Source organism: Ovis canadensis, chromosome 7 (assembly GCF_042477335.2).
Source record: "Ovis canadensis isolate MfBH-ARS-UI-01 breed Bighorn chromosome 7, ARS-UI_OviCan_v2, whole genome shotgun sequence".
NCBI lineage: Eukaryota > Metazoa > Chordata > Mammalia > Artiodactyla > Bovidae > Ovis > Ovis canadensis.
In genome coordinates this window covers 39,542,713-39,559,179 of record NC_091251.1, presented here as the reverse complement: position 1 = coordinate 39,559,179, position 16,467 = coordinate 39,542,713, and the positions used below count along the sequence as shown (strand labels likewise).

Below are 16,467 nucleotides of genomic sequence, written 5' to 3'. Positions count from 1 at the left end.
AGGCCATGAAACAGAATCTGGCACAGCAGCAGGCACACAAGTATTTCTTGCATGACTGAATGTAAGCTGGATGAAATGTATATATATATATATATATATATATATATATATATATATATATATATATTTTAAAGAAACTACCCCTGGACAGTTGATAGGGTTTTATGCACTATAAAATGATGAAAACACTTTTGCCTTTAAGTGACCTATTTTCCAAGCCTTTCCTTCTCAATGTCAGTCCATAAATTTCATTATAGTCTACTAACTTCATCAATCATCTTTTTTGAGAAAGGAGCAGTGTTCCCTAGCTATTAGATTGTGTATGGAAATTGCTAGATGCTTTGTTCTTGCTTTCAGATGCAACCTCTGTCAGTAAGTTGATATGCACACAGAGTATATGCTACATGTAGGGTGTTTTCATTCAGTTTGCTTTTTCTACAAATCTTAAAGGGGAAAATTCCAGAAAGTTCACCATCTGAGGCGCTGCCTTATGCCCATAGAGAGAAACTCAATGCTTAGTTTATGTCTAAGAAACAGAAGCAGATGGTACTGTGGCCTGCTCCCCCAAGCATACGGATTGCTAGAAGATCTGATTTAAAATGGGTGAACTGCTACAGGTGAATTACATAGCCCAGGGAGGTGTTATACCTCAAGTCAGAAACCGGAGATCCCAGAATCAATGCCAAAATTAAAGGAAACGGACATAAAGACTAGATCTAATGTAAAAATGTAGGTATCATTGCACAGTTCATCCGGGTCTCCCAGTAGTGTCCTTGGTAGAGTCAGAATTGGATACTCTTTGTCTCTTTCTAGGGTTTCAAGGCTCATGGTTTCTCAAGATGAAGGTGGCTTGCAAACTCATCAGCAGTTATAATACAAACATGGGAAATTAAAAAGTGTGCTGTTCAAACTCCCTATTTATTTTTTTAAAGTTAAAAATTTTTATTTTATATTGTAGTATAATTGATTTACAATATTGTGATGGTTTCAGGTTTACAAAAGTGATTCAGCTACACCTGTACATATATCTATTCTTTTTCAGATTCTTTTTCATTATAGATTATTACAGGATATTGAGTGCTATACAGTAGGTCCTTATTGATTATCTATTTTATTGGTGAATAGAAACTCTAATCTTAGTTCTCTGTAGTTTTTTTTTTAGCTTTATTATGGAAAAATTTAAACATACAGAAGTAGAGAAAATAAGAAATTTCATGAACCCATTGCCTATCATCCAGCTATTTTTAACTTATGGCCAATATCGTTTGTCTATGCTTCCTTTCCATGTCTCCTTGCCACTTATTATGAGGATACACTCAGGCATTATATCAGAGAAGGAAATGGCAACCCACTCTAGTACTCTTGCCTAGAGAATTCCGTGGACAGAGCAGCCTGAAGTGACTTAGCGTGCATGCATGCATTGGAGAAGGAAATGGCAACTCACTCCAGTACTCTTGCCTGGAGAATCCTAGGGACAGGGGAGCCTGGTGGGCTGCTGTCTATGGGGTCACACAGAGTCGGACATGACTGAAGCGATTTAGCAGCAGCAACAGCAGTGTGTGTATGTTAATCCGAATCTCCTAATTTATCCCTTCCCCTCTTTCTTCTTTGGTAACTGTAAGTTTGTTTTCTAAATTTGTGAATCTGTTTCTGTTTTGTAAATAAGTTCCTTTGTATCATTTTGGGGTGGATTTCAAATAAGTGGTATCATGTAATGTTTATCTTTTCCTGTCTGACTTCACTTAATAAGATAATTTCTGGCTCCATCCATGTTGCTGCAAATGGCAAGATTTCATTCTTTTATGGCTGATATTCCATTCTGTGTGTATATACAGACACAGAGACACCCACAAATATCCGCATATATGTATGCACATGCCATATCTTCTATATCCATTCCTCTGTCAGTGGGCATTTAAGTTGCTTCCATGTCTTGGCTATTGTAATAGTGCTGTAGTGAACTAGGGATGCACATATAGTTTCAAATTATGATTTTCTCTGGATATATGCTCAGGAGTGGGATTGTAGAGTCTTATGATTATTCTGTTTTTAGTTTTTTAAGGACCTTTCCTGCTGTTCTCCATGGTGGCTGCACCAATTTACATTCCCACCTTTTTCAAATTAGGTTCAGAGCAATGTTAGATCTAGAGACCTACCTTTCCCTATCATAACTATCATCAACCCTTGCTCCCTCTTATGCATCAAACATCATGATTGCTTTAGTATTCTAGCTTTTTCTGTTTGCTCTTCACCCCGGCTGATGTGTCTGAAGAAGAGAGAAACCAAAGGGGTATGTGTATGCTCCTGGGTGTGGTGGTCACTCACTTGCTTTGGGGGAGAATATTCAAAGTATCAAGTTATGTACAATTTTATTGGAAAAAAGTGCAAACCTTCCTGTGGGGCCCGAAATTGCCTGGTACCAACTCGATCATTATTTTTCTACCCTGTGAGGGTCAGAAATTTAAATAAATTGACCATTATTTCCCGAAGAAGATGTTACGGGTCACTGCATTCTTCTGTGTTGGCTAGCAGCCTAGTCTACCTGAGCGGGAGTGAACTGCACATGGGAACCCTAGTGCCTGCAGATCTCCCTAATCAACTCAGGGAAGGCTTTCCCATTTTGCCTTCTTCTCTGCAAGTTCCAAAAGGACCAAGCCATGGGAGAGGCTGCGTCAACTATATCATCAGACTTCAAATTCAGTCTTCTTGGCAGTGGGAAAAGTTATCAAGAGAAAACAAGACACTCTTTCCAGGTCCCTGCCTACAGGCTGTGGGTTGCTTCTTTTGTTTGTCAGCCCTTAATGGAAACCCTTAATCCCAGCCAAGTCTGAGGAATGATTACACAATTCGTGCAAAGGAATAAACCACTAGTCTTTTTCTTGGTGCTGAGTACCTACCTTGTGGGGCTTTCCAGATGGCTGAGTGGTAAAAAGAACCCATCTACCAACACAGAAGACTCAGGAGATGCAGGTTTAGTCCCTGGGTTGGGAAGATCCCCTGGAGAAGGAAATGGCAACCCACTCCAATATTCCTGCCTGGATAATCCCATGGACAGAGGAGCCTGACAGGCTACAGTCTGTGGGGTTGCAAAGAGTCAGACAAGACAGAGTGGCTGAGCACATACTCATGTACCTTGTACCAGGCACTGTTTTGCACGCTGGAGATACAGCGGTGCCAAAACAGTATCCATGGAGCTTACATTCTAATGAGGAGGGAATAGATAAGAAACAAACAAGTGCACGTTCTTAGGTGGTAAGTGCTAGTGGAAGGAAGGCAGATGAAGCAAGATGGAAAGTGCGGAGTGGGAATGGGGTTGTAATTTTATAGAGGGAGAGCCTCTCTGATAAACTGACACTGAGCAGACACCTAAGGGAAGTGAGGGAAGGAGCCCTGCGGGGAACTGGAGAAGAGCATCCTTGGCAAAGAAAAAGCCAGAGCAAAGGGTGGGAGGGCGGAGCATGCTTCAAAAATCTAAGCTTCTAGAACCAGGCCAGTACAGCTGAGACTAAATAAGCAAAAGAAGAGAGATCACAGGCAAGTGGGCCTGTTTTTAGGACCACAGTAAGAATCCTGCCATTTTCCTGAGTAAGACAGAAAGCCACTGAAGAGTTTTGAGTACTGGGGAGACAGGATCTCGGTAAAAACCTTCCTCTAGCTAGTGTGTAGGGAAGAGATATGAGTGGGAAATAAGTTCAGAGGTGCTTTCAGTAATCATGCCAAGAGGTGATGGTGTGACCAGGTGGTGTGGTGAGGAGGATGCAAGCTGGTCTAGTCAGATAGATTTTTTAAAATATAAATGTATTTATTTTAATTGGAGGTTAATTACTTTACAATATTGTATTGGTTTTGCCATACATCAACATGAATCCACCACAGGTATACACATGTTCCCCATCCTGAACCCCCCTCCTTCCTCCCTCCCCGTACCATCCCTCTGGGTCATCTCAGTGCACCAGCCCCAAGTATCCAGTATCATGCATTGAACCTGGACTGGTGAGAGGTGATGGTGTCAAGAGGTGATGGTGTGACCAGGTGGTGAGGAGGATGCAAGCTGGTCCAGTCAGATAAATTTTGAAGGTAGATTTGGTAGGATTTGTTGCTGGCATGGAAGTGAGGTGAGAAAAAAGGGAATTAATTCAAGATTTTTCTATTGCCCGAGTACCTGAAGAATGGAGTTGCCATGTCCTGAGATAGATCATCAGGAGGAACATACAAGGGACATGATTATGAGTTGAACCTGTTAAGCAATTGGAGATAAAAGAAGTTTAAGCAGGTTATACAAATTTGAGAGTCATTAGTATTAATGACTGGAGCTTCCTTGGCAGCTTCAGTGATAAAGAGCCCACCTGCCAATGCAATAGACCAGGGTTTGATCCCTGGGTCAGGAGAATCCCCTGGAGAAGGAAATGGCAGCCCACTCTAGTATTTCTTGCCTGGAAAATCTCATGGACAGAGGAGCCTGGCAGGCTACATACTGTGGGGTTGCATAGTGTTTAGACACAAATTAGTGACTAAACGACAACAATATTAGTGACTACACATGATTTTCAAAGCCATGAAACCAAATGATATCATCAGGGAGGAGAGTTCAGATAAGGAAAAGAACTCTGAAGTAACATAGGGGCACAGCTCCCACATTAGAGAAGATGAGGCGTGGCCAGCCAAGGAACCTGAGAAGGAGATGCTCTTGAATAGGAGCAACATGAAAGAGAAAGTCTACCTTGTGAGCCAAATGATGACTGTATTTTACAAAGGAAGGAATTATCAACTCTATCAATTTTGTCTCTTGGACGCTGGCATTTCCATTGTATTGCATTGTGCAACAAGCAGTGAGTAGTAAGGAACCAGTGATGGTAGCTTAATAATTTTTAAGGTGGGATTAAGAGTATTTCTAGGTCTCATTGAGCCATTGTAGAAGTGAACAGGATATTACAGAGCCTTATATAACATTCCAACTGTTTTCATGTTGACATTCTAGAGTCTACAAGTAAGGAAATGCAGAAATATCTTCATGATGCAACTTTTATATGTAAGTATTTTGTTAATATTACTAGTTTTCAGTATATATGGTTCTTTCATTAAATTCAGAAGTATCTCTGCTTTTCTACTCAGTGCCAGCCACTATGCCAGACACTGAGGATTTACAGGGAAATGAGAGGCTCCTGCCCCTGAGGAGCTTAGGACCTGAGGAAGCAAATAGTTAAAATGATTGATACCTAGGGTACAGTAGACCGCCAGTGCTGTTAATCCTTATGAAACAGTCTGTAGATGGTCCTGTCATCCCAATAACCCACTTATTTTTCATTTAAGAGATGCTTTTGGATAAAGCCTTGGAATAAGCTCTCTCACCCATGTCTGTATATATATTTAGCAGGTAGCTCTAACTGTATCAGCTCCCAAAATAGTGCCTGCTGTTCAAGAAGAGTGGCGAGGCCACATATTCCTTTTTAAAGCAATAAATGGTTATGGATTGTCCTCTGAAGTCCTGTCTGTGCTTATATGTGGACCATGAAATCTGCTGGACTGCGCCCTGTCCCACGTGCCCCCGCTCACGAGCTGCTCAGCACCAGTGATGTGCATAGCTAACTATAGAGCTGTCGTCAGCTGCCTAATGATCGACCTTAAATAGGGCTCTCAGCCATTTTGTTTTGTCCCAAAGAGTCCTCTGCAAATGACCCAGAGAGAGGAGAGGGAGCCAGGGTGCCCCCGTCCATCAGCTCCGAGATGGCAAACACAGACCTTCTCTGGCCCTGGTGCTGGGAGTCGGGGTGTAAGAAAGAAGCAGCAGGAATAGAATAGGCAAGCTCCATTCATTTTCAAGTTCAAAGTTCTCTAGTGGGGTATGGGAAGAACATTGTCAGAGGCAACCTGTGATAACATGACATCTCAGCCAAGAGAGCCAAAGGCTGTATATTCTTGTTCAGGGACAATCACTCAGCACCACCCAGGCTGGAGCTATGACAGGAATAGCCAGCGCTTGTGAACCACATGGCTTGAGGGGATGCTGATATACGATATACCTTGGATTTTAATCATTCCCCCCCACTGCTACAAGTTTAAGGATGATGTTCACTCCATCCATCGTTACAATCATGGAACACTGAGAAATTTGATTTTATTTGATTTTAAGTTCTCTGGCTGTTCTCTCTGGCATCATGCTCTCCGATTTGGTTACTTTTTGTAGTTGGATCACCATGTGAGAGGGCCAGGATATATCTATTTTTATCAGCACCATTACATGGGCCTTAGAATCAGGAAGATGTATTTCAGATCTATTGCTAAGGTCAGTCTCTTGGAGTCAAGAGCTGTTTTGGCACCATGATCAGGAGGACAGGCCCCTGATTCATGTAATCCCAGGTTCAAGGTTGGAAACTGTTACTTACATGTGGTGTGGTGCTAGGCAAGTTAATTAAGCTCTCTATGCTTCAGCCTCTTTATCTATGAATAGAGAGAATATTAGGGAAGTTGTAAGGACTAAACTGAGGTGCTGGAACACGGTGACACATAGTGACTGCTCATTAAATGTTTATTCATTAAAATTAGCTAAATCCTCAGAGCTTTGGTTTCCTCATCCTTAGAATGGTTGTGTTGTTATGAGTGTTACGTAATCTAGGAGGGGAGGCTAGATTTCAGCAGAGTGTCTGGTATAGAATGAATGGTTGTTATTATCAGCAATAACAATTAAGCAACAGAAACTAAGAAATTTTGAAATGGGCTCCAAAGCCTCATTATGGCTTTTCCCCCATTCCTCCTTTATGTTAATATCTATTCTGTTTTTATAACTTTACTCAGTTCTGGCTCATCAGTGAAGCAGTGACCCCTTCTACAAAAACTATTGTTCCATGAGAGTAATCTCTTCTTTTAATCAGATTTCATATTCCAATCAGCCAACATGATTTTACCAAACACATTACATTCCCAGCTTGGATGGGGAAGCTGTTTTCTGCTTTAACAGAGTTTGTAATTAACTGGGGTTGCAAGGTGGAAACACGCCCACTTAATAAGTTATAATTGGGTGCATGATGTGTTTAAGGCACCATGCTTGTGAGTATCCCAATAGGTGTAAAGGTGAACCAGATGGGGACCCTGCCTTCAAGGGGTAAATGGCCAACTGAGAGATGCTGGGAAAGAGAATGTGGATACAGTCTGTCCAGACTGGATACCAGGCTCCACCCCTTGCCACCAGGAGACCTTAGGCAAGTTACTTAACTGCTCTGCACAGCGGCTTCTCATCTGTCACATGGAGATTACAATAGTACCGACATCATAGCACTGACATGAAGTTTAAATGGGTCACTGTGCATAAAACACAGTGCCTGTTACACAGTCAGAGATCAGCAAATGTGAGCCATTTCCAAATACATAACTGGGGATATGGCATATTATGAATAACCATTATGCAAGAGAATGGTAATAATTGCTATGCAAGTTTGGCAGGAGAGGCATAATGACCTGGACTTCATAAAGAATATGGTATTTAAGCTGAGCTTGGGAGGCCAGCGGATCTGTGATCACAGGAAAACAGGGCAAATCATGGCATAGGGGTAGAGATGGCAAAGACGTCTGTAGGGAAGAAGTTGGAAAGTGGAGGTCCTTATATACTGGTTTAAGAAATTTATATCTGTTTTGTGGACAGTGTAGAGAGTCATTTTGGATTTTCAGCAGGAAAATAATGAAGTCGGGGCTGTACCTCCAGTAAAAGACCAGAGGCAGACTGCTTTGGGTATTGTTATGGCCTTGTCCTGAGCTCTAGAGCTCCAGTGTCTGCTTCCTCTGATCCATATGTTGCAGAAGAGGAGAGAGAGAAGACTCAGATAGGAGGTGATGGTGTTTGAGCCTGGGCTGCAGAGGGGTTGGACATGTCATTGACAAATACAGGAATCATAATAGAAAGATGAATACATGGAAAAAAAGGAAGCCTTTTGATACAATGGAACATATTGGTTTGAGGTATTAAGTCCATGGATCAATAGGTGGATATTTGGAACTATAGAATGCCATCATGTTGGAGGTGTGTGTGTGTGACTGTATGCATACTAAGTTGCTTCAATCGTGTCTGACTCTTTACAATCCTAGGGACTGTAGCCCACCAGGCTCCACTGTCCATAGGATTCTCCAGGCAAGGATACTGGAGTGGGTTGCTATGCCCTTGCCCAGGGGATCTTCCCAACCCAGGGATCAAACCCTCATCTCTTATGTCTCCTGTTTGGCAAGCAGGTTCTTTACCACTAGCTCCACTGGAGGTACAGATGGCATAATGACTCTCAGAATAAACCTGGAAGCCTGAAGACTGAGTGAGATTTCTAAGGGAAAATGACAAAGACCCACCCTTGAGTGATCCCTGTGTTTAGGAGTGGCCGGAGAAAGGGAACATGGGAAGGATCCATCATAAAGTGAAGAGAACTAAGAGACTATGGAGTTGAATGAAGGAAGTGGGACTTTCAAGGAGGAGCATTCCATGAACTCTGAGCAAGGCTTATTTGGGAGATGGTAGGCAGTAGGAATGAAGGAAGATAAGATGAGAGGTGGAGGGGAGAACTCAGTGGTGGAGACATTTTCAAAGCCAGGCAGAGACCTTTAGACTTATTTGGTAAAAGAAGGAAAACCTTCTGTGGTCTTATGCAGATTATTTCCTGGGGTCCCAGGAGATTCATAATGCCCACCCAAGGACAGAGGCTGGGTTTGAAAGGTCTTACTGTTTCTGATTATTATGCCCTCCAGCCTATGCTTTCTTCCCTTTAGTTTACCTCTCTTTCTATTATAGATGGAAGCTATTATTGTTTGATATTGACTGAGTTAAGTCTGCTATAAGTCCTATGAAAAAGGAAAAAATTTATGATTGTGTTTCAATGAAGCAAGGTTCAAACAAGTTGAGAATGTTACCAAAAATAACCCTTATAAATTTATTTATTGTTTGTTTTCATTTTTATTGGAGTATTGTTTCTTTACACTGCTGTGTAACTCAGTTTCTGCAGGACAGCAACATGAATCAGCTGTACTGATTCATATATATTCATGTATACATATATCCCCTCTGAACTGAATTTCCTTCCCATTTAGGTCACTGCAGAGCACTGAGTAGAGTTCTCTATGCTATATAGTTAGGTTCTCATTAGGTATCTGTTTTCTACATAGTATCAACAGTATGTATATATGCCAATCCCGATCTAGTTCATCCCACTCCCCTTTTCCCCCTTGGTATCCATGTGTTTGTTCTCTATGTCTTGATTTCTACGTTGTAAATCATCTATACCATTTTTCTGGATTCTACTTATATGAGTTAGTACACAATATTTTTAAAACTCCCCAAACTTCAAAGCTGTGGTGTTTTCTCTTTCAAAAAAATCAATCATTTTCCTTGGTGGGGTGGAGAAAATAATGACGATGGAAGTGTGCCCTCTTGGAACTGGCCAATTTGCTGAAGGGGAAAGCAAGAATAGTGCAATGAGAAAGCGAGCAAGAGAGAAGCATGCATCTGTAGAGTAAAAGTCCAGTTTTGGATCTTAGAACTGGATTCATTCTAGGTCATGACAAGGAAGTTTCATTAGAGTGTGTTACCAAAACAGAGGGTCAGTCATTAGGTCAAGTTATTCATTTCGAATTTGGAAAACTCAGCAGTGGCCACAGGACTGGAAAAGGTCACTTTTCATTCCAGTCCCTAAGAAAGGCAATGCCAAGGAATGCTCAAACTACTGCACAATTGCAGTCATCTCACACGCTAGTACAGTAATGCTCAAAATTCTCCAAGCCGGGCTTCAACAATATGTGAACCGTGAACTTCCAGATGTTCAAGCCGGTTTTAGAAAAGGCAGAGGAACCAGAGATCAAATTGCCAACATCCACTGGATCATGGAAAAAGCAAGAGAGTTCCAGAAAAACATCTATTTCTGCTTTATTGATTATGCCAAAGCCTTTGTGTGGATCACAATAAACTGAAAATTCTGAAAGCGATGGGAATACCCGACCACCTGACCTGCCTCTTGAGAAACCTATATGCAGGTCAAGAGGCAACAGTTAGCACTGGACATGGAACAACAGACTGGTTCCAAATAGGAAAAGGAGTACGTCAAGGCTGTATATTGTCACCCTGCTTATTTAACTTCTATGCAGAGTACATCATGAGAAATGCTGGGCTGGAAGAAGCACAAGCTGGAATTAATATTGCTGGGAAAATATCAATAACCTCAGATATGCAGACGACACCACCCTTATAGCAAAAAGTGAAGAAGAACTAAAGAGCTTCTGGATTAAAGTGAAAGAGAGAGTGAAAAAGTTGGCTTAAAACTCAACATCCAGAAAACAAAGATCATGGTATCTGGTGCCATCACTTCATGGCAAATAGATGGGGAAACTGTGGAAACAGTGGCAGGCTTTATTTTTTGGGGCTCCAAAATCACTGCAGATGGTGATTGCAGCCATGAAATTAAAAGATGCCTGTTCCTTGGAAGAAAAGTTATGCCCAACCTAGATAGCATGTTGAAACACAGAGACATTACTTTGCTAACAAAGGTCTGTCTAGTCAAGGCTATGGTTTTTCCAGTAGTCATGTATGGGTATGAGAGTTGGAGTATAAAGAAAGCTGAACACTGAAGAATTGATGCTCTCGAACTGTGATGTTGGAGATGACTCTTGAGAGTCCTTTGGACTGCAAGGAGATCCAACCATTCCATGCTAAAGGAGATCAGTCCTGAATGTTCATTGGAAGGACCAATGTTGAAGCTGAAACTCCAATCCTTTGGCCACCTGATGCGACCTTACTCATCTGAAAAGACCTTGATGCTGGGAAAGATTGAAGGCAGGAGGAGAAGGGGACGACAGAAGATGAGATGGTTGGATGGCATCACCGACACAATGGACGTGAGTTTGAGTAAACTCCGGCAGTTGGTGATGGATATGGAGGCCTGGGGTGCTGCAGTCCATGGGGTCGCAAGGAGTCGGACACGACTGAGCAACTTAACTGAACTGATTCATCTTGAATAGATTGTCCACAAGAACCTTGAAATTACTTGAGATGATGATTAAAGCAGAGTGGAGAAAGGCTGTGGGCTGGCCTCTCAGGTGTCAGCTCCATTATTACAATATTAACATATCACCTCTTATAAAACCTGGTGTACTTCATGATATCCTGGAAGAATTTTTTGCCCTTGGAAGGCACTCAATAAATGTGAGTTGCATTCACACAGAAATGTTTATGAAATTCCCCAATTGTCATTAGAGTCAGATAAAGAATGGGAGAAGTAACTAGTCTGTTGATAGACTGCCAAAGAAGGTGTGGAGATTGGCTATCATGTATCTGAAAATAGAAGATTCTTGGCACCTGAGTAGAAGAGTAATCATCTGAGTTGGCACTGAGGATTGTGAGGGGAGCTAGAGTTTCTGGAAGAAAAAATAACAAAAGTGGGAGAATTTGCAGCCTTCAGTTAAAGGGGCTTCCTCGGAAATAGCATTATCTGGAAATTCCCAGATTTGCTTTAAAGCAAAGGGATAAAGGAAGAGAGATAACAAGAGGGGAGAAAGCATACATCAGTATAGGGATGAGTAAACTAGATAGAGTTGGTAATGGCATAGAGGGGGTTGTGTTCTGTGTTTCACTAGGGAGTGAGAAAATTAATGAAATGGGTTAAATTAACTCATCTCATGATTCCAAATGGTGCAAAGATTTCTGCGTCAAGCAATCTTTGGCTCCAGATGTCTGCCTGTTGAAGGTTTGTGGTGCTAATAGCTGCTGTCTGGAGGGAAGGCAGGTACAGGCTGCCATGCCAGCTGGTGTCTACAGCCAGGTCAGTCCAAGGTGTACAGTTCCAGACAGCAGGTGGAAAAAAGTGAACGTGTTTGGAGAAGGGTAAGTTGGCCCAGAGTCACACAGTCACGGGTATCCCCCAGAGTGCTGACTTGGACAGTGCCTGTATGTGAGTGCTCTTCAGGAAGTGGTTACTGAGCCAGGGCAATTCCTTTATTTCATGAGTTGATTGGTAGCCTAGGTTATGAGGATGTGAATTATAGCACAGGTCAATTTCAGAAGACAAATAGATCCCTGAGGCAGCTAGTGCAAGATGGTTTGGGCACTTTAGGGTGGAAAGAACATGGGAAAAGTGATTATGGAAAGAGATTCTCTAAGACACATATTATAAAGAAACTTTGTTGACTTCCCCTTTGTTTGTGAGAAATCTGGTCCATAGATCCAGTTCTGTGATTTCCAAATGCCTGTTTCCACTGGTGAAGGGTATGTGGGTAGGAGATACTTAAAGTATTTCTCAACAGGGGGTCTTCTTGACATTTTGGATGGAAAAATTATGTGTTTTGAGGACTGCCTCTTGCAGTACAGATCATTGGATTCCCATGCCCCTGTTTCGTGGCACCTTTCTGAAGTTTTGACAACTCAGAATCCTCCCCCATTCCCTCTGCCCCCCAGGGGGGATGGTATTGGCTCTGGGTTCTGGGGGATACTCTGCCTGGGGAAAAATTTCATTTTTTCAAAGATCTCCCCAAGCCCACATTTCGAGAGAAGTGATATTCTGGAGTTGTCTTCTGTCTCAACTCAAATGAATATTGAATTCTGAAGCAGAGGCTTGAATTTATTACTGACTCAATTTGGTGATGAGCAGTGACATTTCAGGGCTAGCAAAAGTATGGAGCCTTTTGTATTCCCTCAATGTTCACCTCATATGTCTGTGATTTGTGATGTCTCCAATTTCCCTGTCACCCCTGGCCAATCCCTGGGCATTGCAGACCTCTTTGTAGGGGTTAGTCCCATTGAATCTCCTCATGTTCCCACCACATAGAGAATTTCATTTTTCCATGTGATTAGATGTGTTAGTGAAGAAAAACTAAAAAGCCTCTTGGTAAGAGGAGAGTGAAAAAGTTGGCTTAAAGCTCAACATTCAAAAAAACGAAGATCATGGCATCTGGTCCCATCACTTCATGGGAAATAGATGGGGAAACAGTGGAAACAGTGTCAGACATTTTGGGGGAGGGGCTCCAAAATCACTGCAGATGGTGACTGCAGCCATGAAATTAAGGATTTCCTTAATTTTCTTACTCCTTGGAAGAAAAGTTATGACCAACCTAGATAGCATATTGAAAAGCAGAGACATTACTTTTCCAACAAAGATCAGTCTAGTCAAGGCTGTGGTTTTTCCAGTGGTCATGTATGGATGTGAAGAAAGCTGACCACTGAAGAACTGATGCTTTTGAACTGTGGTGTTGGAGAAGACTCTTGAGAGTCCCTTGGACTGCAAGGAGATCCAACCAGTCCGTTCTAAAGGAGATCAGTCCTGGGTGTTCTTTGGAAGGACTGATGCTAAAGCTGAAACTCCAACACTTTGGCCACCTCATGCGAAGAGCTGACTCATTGGAAAAGACTCTGATGCTGGGAGGGATTGGGGTCAGGAGGAGAAGGGGATGACAGAGGATGAGATGGCTGGATGGCATCACTGTCTTGATGGACGTGAGTCTGAGTGAACTCTGGGAGTTAGTGATGGACAGGGAGGCCTGGCATGCTGTGATTCATGGGGTCGCAAAGAGTTGGACATGACTGAGTGACTGGACTGAATAGAACTGAGATGTGTTCTAGGCACAGTGGAAGAAAAATCATGTCTATTTAGTGTGCCTTTCCAGTACTGGACTTCCCTGGTGGCTCAGACAGTAAAGCGTCTGTCTACAATGCGGGAGACCTGGGTTTGATCCCTGGGTCGGGAAGATCCCCTGGAGAAGGAAATGGTACTATTCCTTCAGTACTATTGCCTGGAAAGTACCATGGACAGAGGAGCCTAGTAGCTACAGTCCATGGGGTCTCAAAGAATTGGACATGACTGAGCCACTTCACTTTTCTTTGCTTTCCTTTCCAATACTGTAGGATAGGACTGACACTAACACAAGGGGATCTGGGACTGAGATGAGGAACAGGAGAGCAAGCGCTGAGAAGAAGCACTTCCACCTGGCACGCCTCTGCTTCCCCCTTTAATTCAACCGTGCCTGGAAGTCTTCCTTGATGTTTGAAACCCAAGGTCAAGTGGTGGTGGAGAGAGAGCATGTGGACTGACAGGTTGGAGGAGCAAGGATGGAGGGATGGGTAAGGAAGAGGTTTGCCTCTCATCATCAGGCAGGGTTGTGCAGGGGGTGATCATGTTCCTGTAAATGGAGGTCAGCCTCATTTCTGGACCATCAAGCAGAGGAATGCCACTCAAACAAGGTGTCTGCAATTGAAGGAAGGCTGCTTTTGAGGCTGCCACCTAGAAGGACGGTCCTCTCCTTGGGAATTCAGAGTGGCTCTTCTATTTGACCACTCCTCCTTCCAGCCTGGATCCTCAAGGCTTCTCTCAGTCTTCCTTTCCTTTTAGTCTTCCTTAGATGCATATCTAAAATGCATCTCCTTTCCCATATAGATTATTACAGACTATTGAGCAGAGTTCCCTGTGCTATATACATTTGTGTTTAACTGAATCACTCTGCTGTACACGTGAAATTAACACCACATTCTCAGTCAGCTATAACTTAATATAAAAGAATTTAAAATTAAAAGGCGTCTGCTGGCCCCTCCGCAGCGTCCTCTGTCACCTCTGGCGAATGTGTTCCACTGCATACATCCCTCTCCTCCAACAAAACATGTCTCTTTCCAGCCTGTCACAGAATGGACCTTCCCTCCACTGATCCTGCCTCCCTCTGATCTCTGCTGCCATCTCAGTTTCCCTCATTGCTTAATTGCTTATTTGGAGAAATTGCTTAGGTTTAGTTTAAGAGTCCCTCAAGGGTTGAAATCCTCTGCTTACCTGGATGGTGTGCAGTTTGTACATTTCAGAAGTGAGGCTCACGCTGTGAACTGAAGTAGTACCTCTCTTCCAAGTCCTTGCTACCCCACTCCCCAGAGATGAATAGAATCCTGACTCAGGGGAGGAGCTCAGGTATGCCATGCAAGGAAAAAACTCTCCTTTATCTAATATTCAAAGGCATGTGCCCCTCAGCAGACCTGAGGAAGATGCAGCAGGGTGCCTTAGGGGCTTGGCTTTGCGTTGGGAGGTAGTCCCTTGCTCCTCACATGGGTCTCTGTTCCCCTGGCAGGAAGATGAAGTGGTGCTCCAGTGCATCGCCAACATTCACAAGGAGCAGAGGAAGTTCTGCCTGGCAGCCGAGGGACTTGGGAATCGCCTGTGCTTTTTGGAACCCACTTCAGAAGCCAAGGTGAGATTGACCGTCTGCTCTGCACCTTCCCTCTTGACCTCCCAAGCAGTCATCCGGGGATGGGACTGCTGGGAAGTGATGATGAGGGTGGTGAGGAAGAAATTCAACAGATATACTTATTTTGAAATGGGAAGCAGATCCCATAACTCTCCCCAGCCTAGAAAGTTATACAGTGGAATGTGAAGAATTAGTAGTACCTATCTTTAAGTGTTCAGCAGCACATGGGGGAGACGGCTTGAGGTCACTGTCAGTCTTCAGGGAGAAGATGCTTTTGTTATGCCCCAAACAAGATGCTTTTGTTATGCCCCAAACGCCTTCCTTGTTGTTAATTCCTGGAAATCTAAGTGTGTTTTCTTTACTCCCAGCTATCATTTTATTGCCTCAGCGATTCATGGGTCCTTGGGCCTGTGTCTCACAACAAGCTCATCACTTTCAGTTGTGACTGTGCTGAGATGGTTGTAACTGCCTGCTGTGACCCAGGGGCAGAGAGGAACATTTGCTGTGGTCCCCGCCTGTGTGGCAGCATGTAGTGTTATCTCTCCTCAGTGAAACTTACCTTCCTCCATTTTCATTTGCTCTCTACTTTTCACAAACTGTATGTCAGGTGGCTCTGTGTGCCCCATATGCTCACAGTACTTTGCAGTCCTGGAAAGACCTTTATATCAGTCAGGGTTTTCTAGAGAAACAGAAGCAATAGGATCTCTTCCTTTTTCTGGCTAGGTGGATGGATGGGTGGATGGATGGATACAGATTTATTTTAAGGAATTGACTTTTATGCACTTTTGAGGGCTGGGAAATCTGAAATCCATAGGTCAGATCAACTAGAAACTCGGGAGTTGAATCTGTCTTAAGGCAGACATTTTTTTCCTCCAAGAAACCTCAGGTTTTATTCATAAGGCCTTTGAATGATTGGGGAAAGCCCACCCACATTATCAAGGGTAATAATCCCCTTTAAAGCCAACTGATTGTAGATGTTAATTATATGTACAAAGTATCTTCACATCAAAACCTTGATTGGTGTTTGATTAAATAACTGAATACTATAGTTTAAACAAGTTGGCACACAATTATCCATCACCCACACCCCCATGCTCAGTTTTTCCTATAGAACGTTTTAAATCAGAAAATGGTTATATTTTCCAGTAAAGCCACCTGATTAGTATGTCATTTCTCCACGTTAACATGTACAGCACAGACACATGCAGTTTGGCCAAATCCTAGAACATCAAGTGTGCCCCGTGGTCGCCACGCCTCCCTGAAGCCCCTCTGCTCGTCATCACTTGCCTCCCT

At 42.9% G+C, this 16,467-nt stretch overlaps 1 protein-coding gene across 9 annotated transcripts in view; it reads left to right on the top strand.

The window, feature by feature from the left end:
* The window catches only part of RYR3 (ryanodine receptor 3), a 575,944-nt gene that overhangs the window by 170,812 nt on the left and 388,665 nt on the right, over positions 1-16,467 (top strand). For all 9 annotated transcript variants that reach the window (XM_069595972.1, XM_069595974.1, XM_069595971.1 and 6 more), the window contains exon 2: positions 15,058-15,177. In XM_069595972.1, coding sequence (XP_069452073.1) covers positions 15,058-15,177 — 120 coding nt within the window. The remainder of the gene's footprint in view (positions 1-15,057; positions 15,178-16,467) is intronic.